At 39.2% G+C, this 11,999-nt stretch overlaps 1 protein-coding gene across 3 annotated transcripts in view; it reads right to left on the bottom strand.

The window, feature by feature from the left end:
- Nucleotides 1-11,999, bottom strand: part of LOC128222939 (tuberin-like) — a 66,570-nt gene that overhangs the window by 15,421 nt on the left and 39,150 nt on the right. For all 3 annotated transcript variants that reach the window (XM_052932147.1, XM_052932133.1, XM_052932141.1), the window contains exons 23-26: nt 6,553-6,655; nt 3,691-3,812; nt 484-639; nt 140-284 (exon numbers count right to left, since the gene is read on the bottom strand). In XM_052932147.1, coding sequence (XP_052788107.1) covers nt 140-284; nt 484-639; nt 3,691-3,812; nt 6,553-6,655 — 526 coding nt within the window. The remainder of the gene's footprint in view (nt 1-139; nt 285-483; nt 640-3,690; nt 3,813-6,552; nt 6,656-11,999) is intronic.

Here is an 11,999-nt window from a genome sequence, read left to right as displayed (position 1 = left end):
TTATTTAAAATATCTCAAACAACTAATAATTTAAGAAGTTTTTCAAACATGATGAAGTTTAAAGTAAATTTTTTAATACAAACTGTCTGCAGACACATTTAAATGATTACTCATTAATGGGCAACCCTACTCTACCCACCTGATATAGAGCCTGGCATTTCTCACACACCCCAGAATTTGGGGCTTTGGTGCCACTTCCACTGGTTGTTATGGTGACCAGCTTGTTCCCCAGCAACCATGTCTGAGATTGACCTCCAGTCAGCAAAAACTCTGCCATGTGGGACCTGGGAATAGAAAATAGAGCAATGTCAGGCCAAATAGTTATGTATCTTATGAACACTTGTGCTATTTGCTACACATTGCTTTTTGCAAAGTTTACATAAACTCTATTGCTTCAACTACAATGATGACTGAAAACATCACTAGAGACAAATATTTTCACAATTGCAAATGTTTTTTTTTTTATTATTTACATTATTTTACCTGCGAGGTAAGGCAGAAAAATTTCCGAAAGTATATCTAGCCATGATGTCCGTACACGTCTCGGTGAGTTCCCGATGGAACTGGGACAGTCGATTGTCGATTGGTGCATTGACCTCGCTCCGTGATACTGCAGACCCCGACTGCATTCTACGTCGACTAAAATAGTTGAATTTATATTTAAATTTGCATGAAAATGTTTTAAACATGATCTCCACAGATATATTAGGTACAAAAACTGAAGTTCCTTTCTTCTTTTTCATTAGTCAACCAGAATAAAGCGCTACAAATGAGAATTAACATTAATACAAAACAGAATATGGCTACAAAGTGATATACAATCATGATATACTTCATGAAAATTTGCTAAATAATGATGACTGAGAGAAATGAACATTACTGAGAGAACCACATGGGGCAGAAACATATATTTTTTATATTTATTCCTAGCCTATTTGTCGTTATAAACAGAGTAATAAAGGTGATGTAAAGCCGATATTTCTCTTTTAATACTAAGAGTACACATATACAGGCTTGAAATAGACAAAAATAATTTGTTTCTGCCCCCTGTGGACAGAACCAACATTGGATACAAGCTATTGAAAAATCTCCGACCTAATGTTCTACATTATAAATAACACAAATACTAATGACTATCATTTTGTTTACATGGGTATGAAAAAGGAAGGGCAAAAACAAAACAAATTGTTTTACCTTTAAGTTAGTAAAATAATATCTGATGCAGGTATAATAATAGCTACATGCTTTGACACCACAAACGTACATATAACATGAACCCAACAATCTGTCAATGGCAAGACATACACATGGATGAATATTTTCCAGCTTAACATGAGCCATACTTCCCAATCAAGATTAGGGTTTTTTCTTGACAATGTCAAATTTTACTACTTGTAAAAAAAAGAAAATGAAGCTTCTTCATTCTACATGCAAAATTAACTAAAAGTATAAAACTTCTTTCATTGTCCAATTATACAAACATTTAATGCCTACATAAAGACCCTGGGGCCTGTTTCAAACTATCTTGGTCGTAATTAACTTCAAAAACCTATACTGCAGGAACTTAACATATGGCATAATGCGTATTTGTTCCATTTTCTCACCTATGATTTCAGCATATATACTGGCAAAAGCTCAGTTTTTGCACATACATAGCAAAGTAATGAAAATACAACACTAAGATCAATTCAGTTTATAACCAAGACCTACTATGAAATGGGCCCTAGCATCATTACCATCATAACGTTCTTAGGAAAAGTCATCCCAAAATCCATACCATGCTTATAACACAAACAAATTGGTATTAAATATTTTCATCTGTTCTTCTTATTGCTGAACACGGGTGACACATTTTTAGTATATACATGTTTATTTCAGACATCACATGGTATATTGTATATTTCTAAACTAGCACCATTAGTTGTCATACATTACCGTTCTCTAATTCTGGAAGGAAATTATGACAGTATGAGATTATTGAAAGCTGAAAAAACCATTTTATAGACCACTGCAAAATAAAAATCAGACAAGTCTTTACGATAAAAAAAAATGGAGGGCAATGTTGACAACTCAAAAACACTACTGTGAACTTATCATAGCTTGTAACATATGCAGCTGTATAATTAAGGCTTGAATTGTATTTACTTGCGTTCATGCAGTATGATTGGTCATGGCAGATTTTACAAATTCATGCCCAATGGTCATGTGAAATTTGCAAAATTAAGTCTGAATATTTATTATGCATGCACACAAAAACACAATTCAATCCTTATATTTACATTTGTTTAGATATGTCTCAATTGTTTTAAATAAAAAGATTAATTATTCAAGCAGGTAAAATAAAGCTGAACTAGAGATTGCTTTTTAAAAAGAGTTTGTCTCCCCAATTTGGAGGTCAAAGCTGAAAAAAATAATGTTGGAAACGACCTTGAACTTTGACCTACTGTTATAAAAAAATGATAGGGGTCATCAACTAGACATGACCAGCTGGTAAAGAAAGTATGAAGATCTTTCATCCAAATATATTTAGTCATTGAGCAGAAACCCCTGAAATTGTTTTTTCACCTCAAGGTCAAGGTGACTTTGACCTGTGACCTACTGACATCAAAATCAAAAGGGTTCATTTACCAATCATGACTAGCATCAAGTTTCTAGGCTGGAGCATTCTATAGTTATTATTGAGCAGAAAGCGTTTTTTTCACCTTAAGGTCACCTTGACCACCTCAAGGTCTTAGTGACTGTAGCCTACCGATCTAAAAATCAATAGACGTCATCCACTGGTCATGACCAACCTGCATACCAAGTATGAAGTTCCTGGGTCCAAGCATTCTATAGTTATTGAGTGGAAACCTTTTTTCAGCTCAAAGTCACCATAATCTTGACCTTTGACCTACTGATCTTTTTATCCATAGGGGTCATCTACTTGTCATGACCAATTGGCATATCAAGTAAGTTCTTGGACCCAAATATATTCAGTTACTGAGCAGAAGCCCTGGAAACATTTGTTCACTTCAAGATCCTGCAACCTTGACCTTTCAGCAACTGATCTCAAAACCAATAGTGGTCATCTACTTATCCTGACCAACTTGCATACCAAGTATGAAGTTCCTGGGCTGAAATATATCTCTAGTTATTGAGTGGACGCACTTCGAACTGTACGTACAGATTGATGGAAAGGGCAGAAACAATCTGTCTCTCTATAAATGTGGAAGATATAAAACATTTGGCATTTAACCTCCCTGAAAAGGAATGACAGATATTCAAAGCGTTGTTTATAATGCCAACCAGTTCACGCAAAATTAAAGTAAGATTTTTCTGTTTGAAAAAGTCTACAGCAATGACAATATTATACATAAATATAATATATATATATATATATATATATATATAAATAAACCAAACGGTAAAAATTCTACAGCTTAAAACTGGTACTAAAAACAACAACAACAACAGCCAATGATCTAAGCCTACATGATGCCTTTGTCAACGATTTTGCCACTGCTAGCCTCTCTGTATTATTTAGATACTAGTATAATTTTGTCACGCGTAATATTGAACTCTAAACCATACTTCTGAATCAGAAGTTCACCTACAGTATACATTACATAATGAGTTTCAGAAGCCATCAAAATTTTAAACGAGTCACGACTTTTCATTAACAATTTACTATATAATTAAGTGTAACCTGACCTCCTGAGCGCTGCCTCACTGTAGCTGCCGGAGCGGACCCGTTCACTGGAATCCTGGTTCTGAGACTGGAGCGCCTGTCGGGCATTCTCCTCAAACTGTTGTAGGACATTGTCCTTCAGACCCTGCGGTGACAAGATCAGATGTAACATAACTAGAGATTGCTTTTTTGAAAAAGCGCATGTCTCCCCCATTGTGTGGTCGTAGGTGAGAAATAATCAATGATGGATCCCAAAATCAATAGGGGCCATCAACTAGTCATGACTAACTGGCATACCAAGTATGAAGTTCCTGGGTGTAAACGTTCTTGAGTTATTGAGCAGAAACCGGTTCTTCACCTCAAGGTCAGTGACCTTGACCTTTGACCAACTGATTGCAAAATCAACTAGACATCATGACCAACCTCACTTCAAAGTTTGGTGAACCTAGATCAAAGCATTCTCCTGATATTGCACGGAAATATTTTTTTACATTAGAGGTCACAGCGACGTTGACCTTTGACCTTGTGACCCCCCAAAATATAGGAGTTTTCTAAACCTCATGATCAACCTCCCTACCAAGTTTGGTGAACCTAGGTCAAACCATTCTCAAGATATTGAGCGGAAATGTTTTTTACATTGGGGGTCGCCGCGACCTTGACCTTTGACCTAGTGACCCCAAAAACAATAGGGATCTTCTACACCTCATGACCAACCTCCCTACCAAGTTTGGTGAACCTAGGTCAAACCGTTCTCAAGATTTTGAGCAGAAATGTTTTTTATATTGGGGGTCGCCGCGACCTTGACCTTTGACCTAGTGACCCCAAAAACAATAGGGATCCTCTACACCTCACGACCAACCTCCCTACCAAGTTTGGTGAACCTACGTCAAACCATTCTCAAGATATTGAGCGGAAATGTTTTTTACATTGGGGGTCGCCGCGACCTTGACCTTTGACCTAGTGACCCCAAAAACAATAGGGATCCTCTACACCTCACGACCAACCTCCCTACCAAGTTTGGTGAACCTAGGTCAAACCATTCTCAAGATATTGAGCGGAAATGTTTTTTACATTGGGGGTCGCCGCGACCTTGACCTTTGACCTAGTGACCCCAAAAACAATAGGGATCCTCTACACCTCACGACCAACCTCCCTACCAAGTTTGGTGAACCTAGGTCAAACCATTCTCAAGATATTGAGCGGAAATGTTTTTTACATTGGGGGTCGCCGCGACCTTGACCTTTGACCTAGTGACCCCAAAAACAATAGGGATCTTCTACACCTCATGACCAACCTCCCTACCAAGTTTGGTGAACCTAGGTCAAACCATTGTCAAGATATTGAGCGGAAATGTTTTTTACATTGGGGGTCGCCGCGACCTTGACCTTTGACCTAGTGACCCCAAAAACACTAGGGATCTTCTACACCTCATGACCAACCTCCCTACCAAGTTTGGTGATCCTAGGTCATGCGGTTTTCCAGTTATCGATCGGAAACGAAGTGTGACGTACGGACGGACTGACGGACTACCGGACTACCGGACTGACGGACAGGGCAAAAACAATATGTCTCCCCCAGAGAGGGGGAGACATAATGAGACAGTGAAGGAGACTGGAGTGCCTGTCTTGAGGAAACAATACAAGTGAGAGTAGAAGACTGGAGCACCTGTCAGTCATTCCCCTCCTTCAGACCCTGTGGTGAAGAGATAGAAAGAGAAAACAAGACAAAGCAGTGTAAGAGACTGATGGGCTTGTCCGACATTCTCCTTTAAACTGCTGAAGCACATTGCCCATCAGACTTTACAAGGACACACTGAAATTGATATGGCAAGTTTGTTTTTCACTTTTGTTGATAAGTGGGAAACCTGAGTGATATTCCTAGATATCAATGACAAAATTTATTGCTTTGATATTCTATTTCTTGACATGTAAATTTTGTGAACTTTGACTTTGATTTAACCTGCATGTAACAAGCTGTCCTGCAAGTTGGAAAAATTGTTAGTAGGATTTGGACACTTAAATAAAATATGGACAATCAGAAAACCTTTTTTCAGCTTACAGTCACACTGACCTTGACCTTTGACCCACTGACCTCAAAATCAATAGGGTTCATCTGCTGGTCATGACCAATAAGCCTACCTAGTATGAGGTCCCTGGGTCAAAGCGTTCTCAAGTTATTGATCGGAAACCGTTTTTCATGTTAAGGTCACACTGACCTTGACCTTTGACCCACTGACCTCAAAATCAATAGGCTTCATCTGCTGGTCATGACCAATACACCTACCAAGTATGAGGTCCCTGGGTCAAAGCGTTCTCAAGTTATTGATCGGAAACCGTTTTTCATGTTAAGGTCACACTGACCTTGACCTTTGACCCACTGACCTCAAAATCAATAGGGTTCATCTGCTGGTCATGACCAATACACCTACCAAGTATGAGGTTCCTGGGTCAAAGCGTTCTCAAGTTATTGATCGGAAACCGTTTTTCATGTAAAGGTCACACTGACCTTGACCTTTGACCCACTGACCTCAAAATCAATAGGGTTCATCTGCTGGTGATGACCAATACACATACCAAGTATGAGGTCCCTCGGTCAAAGCGTTCTCAAGTTATTGATCGGAAACCATTTGGTATTCCGACCGACCGACAGACAGACAGACAGACCGACCGACCGACCGACCGACCGACATGTGCAAAACAATATACCCCACTTTTTTCAAAAGGGGGCATAAAAAGAAGTATTTCTAGAAAATTATACTTCCGTCAATCAATGTTCTACTCAGGAATACTGTTGAGAACATATATCACCCTCCCTTAAGCATAACAAAGTATACTTAAAGAATAAGATACATTTGTTCCTCAAAACCAACTATTATAAGTGTGTACCTTTTGAATGATTTCCACAAATTTCCTCCGGTAGGCCATCCTACACCTTATGAACCATATGGCAATCACGTGGTGGGCCAGCGACACGGTGTAGTGACTAAACCTGGATGATCAAATAGTTAACAGGTGACAAAGTCATTCAATCTTTTTCAATACCATATTTAAATGAAATTTTTGATACAACGACTGTCATATTTGGTTACCTGCTGGGCTCATTTACCACTGTAAAGTACTATGCCAGATAAGAAACGTGTTGTGATGCTGCAGTATAAATGGAGATATTTTGATACTTTTAAACAACCTCTGTTTTTAAATCAAGTCTTGCAGAATTCAATTTCATGCCTTTACATCTTACTTACAGTGCAGTCATAGACAATTTACACTGCTTGGTAATCTAACAAGGAAAAAAGCAATAGTTTGGGAAAAATTTGACCATTGTTTTTGTAGGTGTCCTGACAAAAGCCTGCAAATGTGTTTCAAAAATGTACATAGTGCTGCAGCACTCCAAAGCATGGATTCAGTAGCTTTGTTAGAAACAGGAAGGCATTTTATTCAAGCAAAAATAAATGAAATCATTTATATTCACAAATAATATTCGTTAGGTCCAGAGACCACTTTGCCAATTTCAGTTGTTTGTCTTAGTGATGACGACTTGGCTGCACATGTCCCACAGCCTTTGAGTGAACAAATTCAAAAAGGAAGTTTTATTAATTTGGCTCTTCTGTTAAAGGGTTCCATTGAATTGCAAGACTATGCTAGTAGTAACATTTTGCGGCTAAATGACGCCGGGCAAATTGAGTCAAAGCCACGTGAGTGTAGGGAAAAAATCGGTAAAATCGAAAAATGGACTGACATCTTTATTATTTTTTCCGGAGTGTATCTCGCAAGATTTCCAAGTAAGGCCAATGAATTACAACACTATATGTTTAACATCAGAGAGAGCTCTAAAAAGGGGGGTTTCGCATGGCGGGCTTATGACGAACAGTTTCGGCTACGCCAGGCGATTAATCCGTCATCTTGGGCCCATATAAACACAGATCTGTGGTGGCTCTGCACACAGAACAGCGAACTCGTCAGTCACACTGGGCAAATTCCATCGACCCGCAAATTCACATGCCACGAATACAACAGTGGCAATTGTAGGTGGCCAAATTGTCGTTTTAGCCATACATGTTCAAGCTGTGGCGGTCAGCACCCGGCAGCGAGCTGCGGCAGGGGGTCGAACCAATTTGCTGCTACAGGCTCACCAGACGCCAACAGAGGCCGCCAAATTGTTTTTCGCGGCGGGGGAGACCCTTCTTTCGAGGTGCCTGCCAATGAGCCAAATAATTTGGACGTTATGAATTTGTCCCCCACCCCAAAAGATGTACATAAATTCCAATTGCATTCGGAAGGATTTGATTTTAACAAGTTACAGATTATTCTTAAGGGATTCAAAGAAGGTTTCCCAATACATTATGCCGGGCCACGTGTGGCGCGAAATTAAAAAAATCTTCGTTCAGCTCTTGATCGGCCTGATATTGTATCACAAAAAATAAATGCAGAAATTGCTGAAAAACAGGTTGCGGGCCCTTTCATTCCCCCCCTTTTGAGAATTTAATTGTCTCACCACTAGGTCTAGTGCCTAAGAAAACCAGTAACCCAAATGCGCCGTATGTGAATAAATTTTGTATGATCCACCACCTTTCTTTCCCGGAAGGGGAGTCGGTGAACGATTATATAGATCCAAACCTAGCATCTGTACAATATACTGGTTTTGACGAAGCAGTTGCCATGAGTCAAAGATTAGGAAAAAATTGCAAATTGTTCAAAATGGACATCAAAAATGCTTTTCGGCTAATTCCCATTAGGCAAGTCGATTTCGAACTGTTAGGCTTTAAACATAAAGAGCAATATTTCGTTGATAAGGCATTACCTTTTGGCGCTTCTATAAGTTGCAGCACCTTTGAAAGTTTTTCAACGTTACTAGAATATTGTGTTAGAAAAAAATGTCATCAGGCGAGTTGCTGCACTATTTGGATGATTTTTTAGGGGGGGGCCAAAAATGTAGAGGCTTGTGCGTCAATCATGCATATTTTTATAAATACTATGGCGGACATAAAAGTACCATTTGCGGAAGAAAAAACAGAGGGACCAACCGAAATATTAGTTTTTCTAGGCTTAGAGCTGAATTCTTACAACATGACTGTTAAAATACCACGAGATAAAATAGAGCAGGTCATCGAAAAGATAACTGTTGTCATGACTAAGCAAAAAACAACATTAAAGGCTATGCAATCTTTAATTGGCTCGTTAAATTTTTGTTGCAGAGCTATACCAATGGGTAGACCTTTCTGTCGGCGCCTAATTGACTCAATATGCGGTTTAACAAAACCGTATCATCACATAAGAGTTAATAAAGATATAAAAAACGATTTGTTGATGTGGCTCGAATTTTTTAGGTCGCATGACAGAGTTTCTACCTCTCATGACAGTTTTTGGATATCAAATGAGGATTTCGAGTTTTTCTCAGACAGTGCGGGAGGCATAGGTTTGGGGTTTGGAATATATTTTCAAGGCGAATGGTGCAGTGCAAAATGGCCCGACTTCTGGCATAACTCAGGTTTGACTAGGGACATCACGTTACTTGAGTTATTCCCTATATTAGTTGCGTTCTTTATTTGGGAGGATAGGTTCACAAACAAAAAAATAAAGTTTAATTGCGATAATGCAGCGGTGGTTCAGATTATGAATAAACTTTCGTCTAAAAACCCCAATGTCATGCGCTTGGTTAGACTTCTAACCCTAAAATGCCTCAGATTAAATGCAGTGATAAAGGGACAACATGTTAGCGGGAAAAGTAACTCAATTTGCGATGCATTGTCTCGTTTTCAGTATGAGAAGTTCAGACTATTGGCCACAAATGCAGAACGCGAACCGCGACAGGTACCCAGCCTTCTTTGGAAAATATTCAACATCGAGCTGGAAAACTTCTTGCGGCCGTAATAGCTCAGAATACACAATTGGCGTATGCTACTGGCCTGAACGCGTTCGAAATGTTTCGCGAAAAGTATATGATCGATTGAGATTGGCCAGCTAACGAACAACACATAGTTTTGTTCATTGCGTATAGTTTTGAAATAGGTCCCGAAGCGAGCACTATCGCAACATACATAGCAGCAATTAATTACTTTCATAAACTTCATGGAAGTCATTCATTATACAAAAATACGAGGCGAGTCTGATTCACACAATATTTACATTAGCATATTTTGGCCTTTTTAGTGTCGGTGAGTTAGTTTTGAGTAATTCCACGAGTAAGCCGACATTGTTTACGGATGATTGCAAAATCAATTTGAAAAGCATTTCAATAAGTTAAAAACACACAAAACAAGTGAAAAAACGACTCCATTGACATTAAAACTCCCAGCAGAAGCGGAAAAAACAGTCTGCCCGGTTTTGGCGATGCGTGAATATTGTAAAACACGCGCTTTATCTAAGGGCCCTTTGTTCTGCCACAATAACGGGACGGCAGTTACCAGGCAGCAAGTGGCAAGTGTTCTTTCTAAGTGCATTAAAAAAAACTGCGTATGCAAGAGGCCATTACAGAATGCACAGTTTTAGAATAGGCCGGGCTACGGATTTGGCTTCATTGGGTATGTCAAATGAGCAAATTATGCAACTGGGCCGCTGCCGTTCGAATTGCTACAAGCGCTACATAAGACCGTAGTTAGTGAAGGCGGGATTTTACAGTATTTTTAAACCGAAGAACAATATATTTTATGTGTCTACAACATCTAGGTCTATCATAGGGCTGCTATTTACCACTTTTCAGACATCTGGATAGTTCGGGATTCCATACCATATTGGGGTGGCATCCGGGCGAGGGACACGGGGAAAGCGAATCTACACACTTCATGCCAGTTAGGATGGTACGGGGTAAGGGGCCTTGGGTGGCACGGGCTGCGCCGTGCCATCGAAACTAAGGTATTGTTTCAAAGTCCACCAAGGGCTGTTTTTATTCACCTCGGTGGTAACGATCTTGTGTCAGAGTCAATTTTTAGACTCAAAAACATCATAAATAAGGAGCTCTGTTACATGAGAACCGCCTTCCCGGCCGCCACCATAGTATGGATAGATATAATTCAACGCCGCAAGTGGTTGGGTGCAAGCGACGCGAAAGCGATCGAACACAAACAGACGCGAATAAATAGACTGGGGAGGTCGATAGCTGCATCCGGGGGTCCATCTGATTCGATTGCTTGCGACATTAAGGCAGGAGATCATTTCTTTAGAAATGATGGCGTCCATATAAATGACGTCGGAATTGAATTTTATCTCGATTACCTCAGAGACGCGATTTTAAAAATAAGTTAAAAACTTGAGCTGCTAATTATGTGGGGCGAATTTTTGGGGGAAACCAAGTTTCTGTGGCAGAAAAATTCAGCCAGCTGAGAGTAGGGCAACATTTAATCTACATGATCACTATATCAGTCAATAATCTTTTGGGTTAAATCCAATATTTTTTATGTTTGTTGCCAACTTGAAACTTGATGGCGGGGCTAAGCCCCATACTCATCGGTGAATTGTTGGTTACAGACAAACGGGCAAAAACATGTTAAGACGATAATTTAACGCAATATAATGTACAAGTCCTTAGGTTGTTGCTCTTGTGTTATGGTAACACCTAGGTTGCGTAACCCTGCAGGTTCTTGCGTGTTGTGTCTAGTAGTTTGTGCGTTTAACCTTTAAACACTGTGGAAACAGTTTGCTTTGCGTTTTGATTGTGTGTCAGCAGGTTCTTGTGTGTTGTGTCCAGTAATTTTTGCGTTTAACCTTTAAGCGCTGTGGAAACAGTTTGCTTTGCGTTTTAATTGCGTGTCAGCAGGGTGTGTATTGCGTACAAACATTGCGTTAAGTTTAACTTTAAATTTTTAGCAAAGGGGGGTAAAAATACAAATTATCTGCCCTTATCTCGGCTGGTTGTATTTTTAACGGACTGGTTGGCGCCTTAAAGAGAACCCTTGCAGTTCCGTTTTTTGCGGCCGCATATGTCCACTTTTTGTTTTGAATTTTATTACAATAAGTACGTAGTACATTGATGTTATATATTGCGATGTCATCCACGATATTTTCTCTGTTTAAAAAGTTGCAACTCAATAAAATGATATGTTTAAGAGCTGGCGTTTGTTACAGTTTATTTCACTTATAAAATAACATTCGTTATGACTTTATAGGCATAATGACATTTATTTTTAGGAAATAAACCGCTCTATTTAAGTCCTGTAAGAATTGTTTATGTAGTCGCAGTAATACAACACTTTGTAATTTTGACACATTGTGGTCGTTTGTTTACACTTTCTGAAAGCCGGAAGTGCAATTAATTTTTATAGACTGCTTTCGATTCTGGGATCGAATGTAATCAGATATCAAGATTTAAGGCTGAAATTAATAACCAGTGTGTCATA

The sequence above is a fragment of the Mya arenaria genome, chromosome 2 (genome assembly GCF_026914265.1).
Source record: "Mya arenaria isolate MELC-2E11 chromosome 2, ASM2691426v1".
Lineage (NCBI taxonomy): Eukaryota > Metazoa > Mollusca > Bivalvia > Myida > Myidae > Mya > Mya arenaria.
This window is presented reverse-complemented; position numbering and strand designations above follow the sequence as displayed.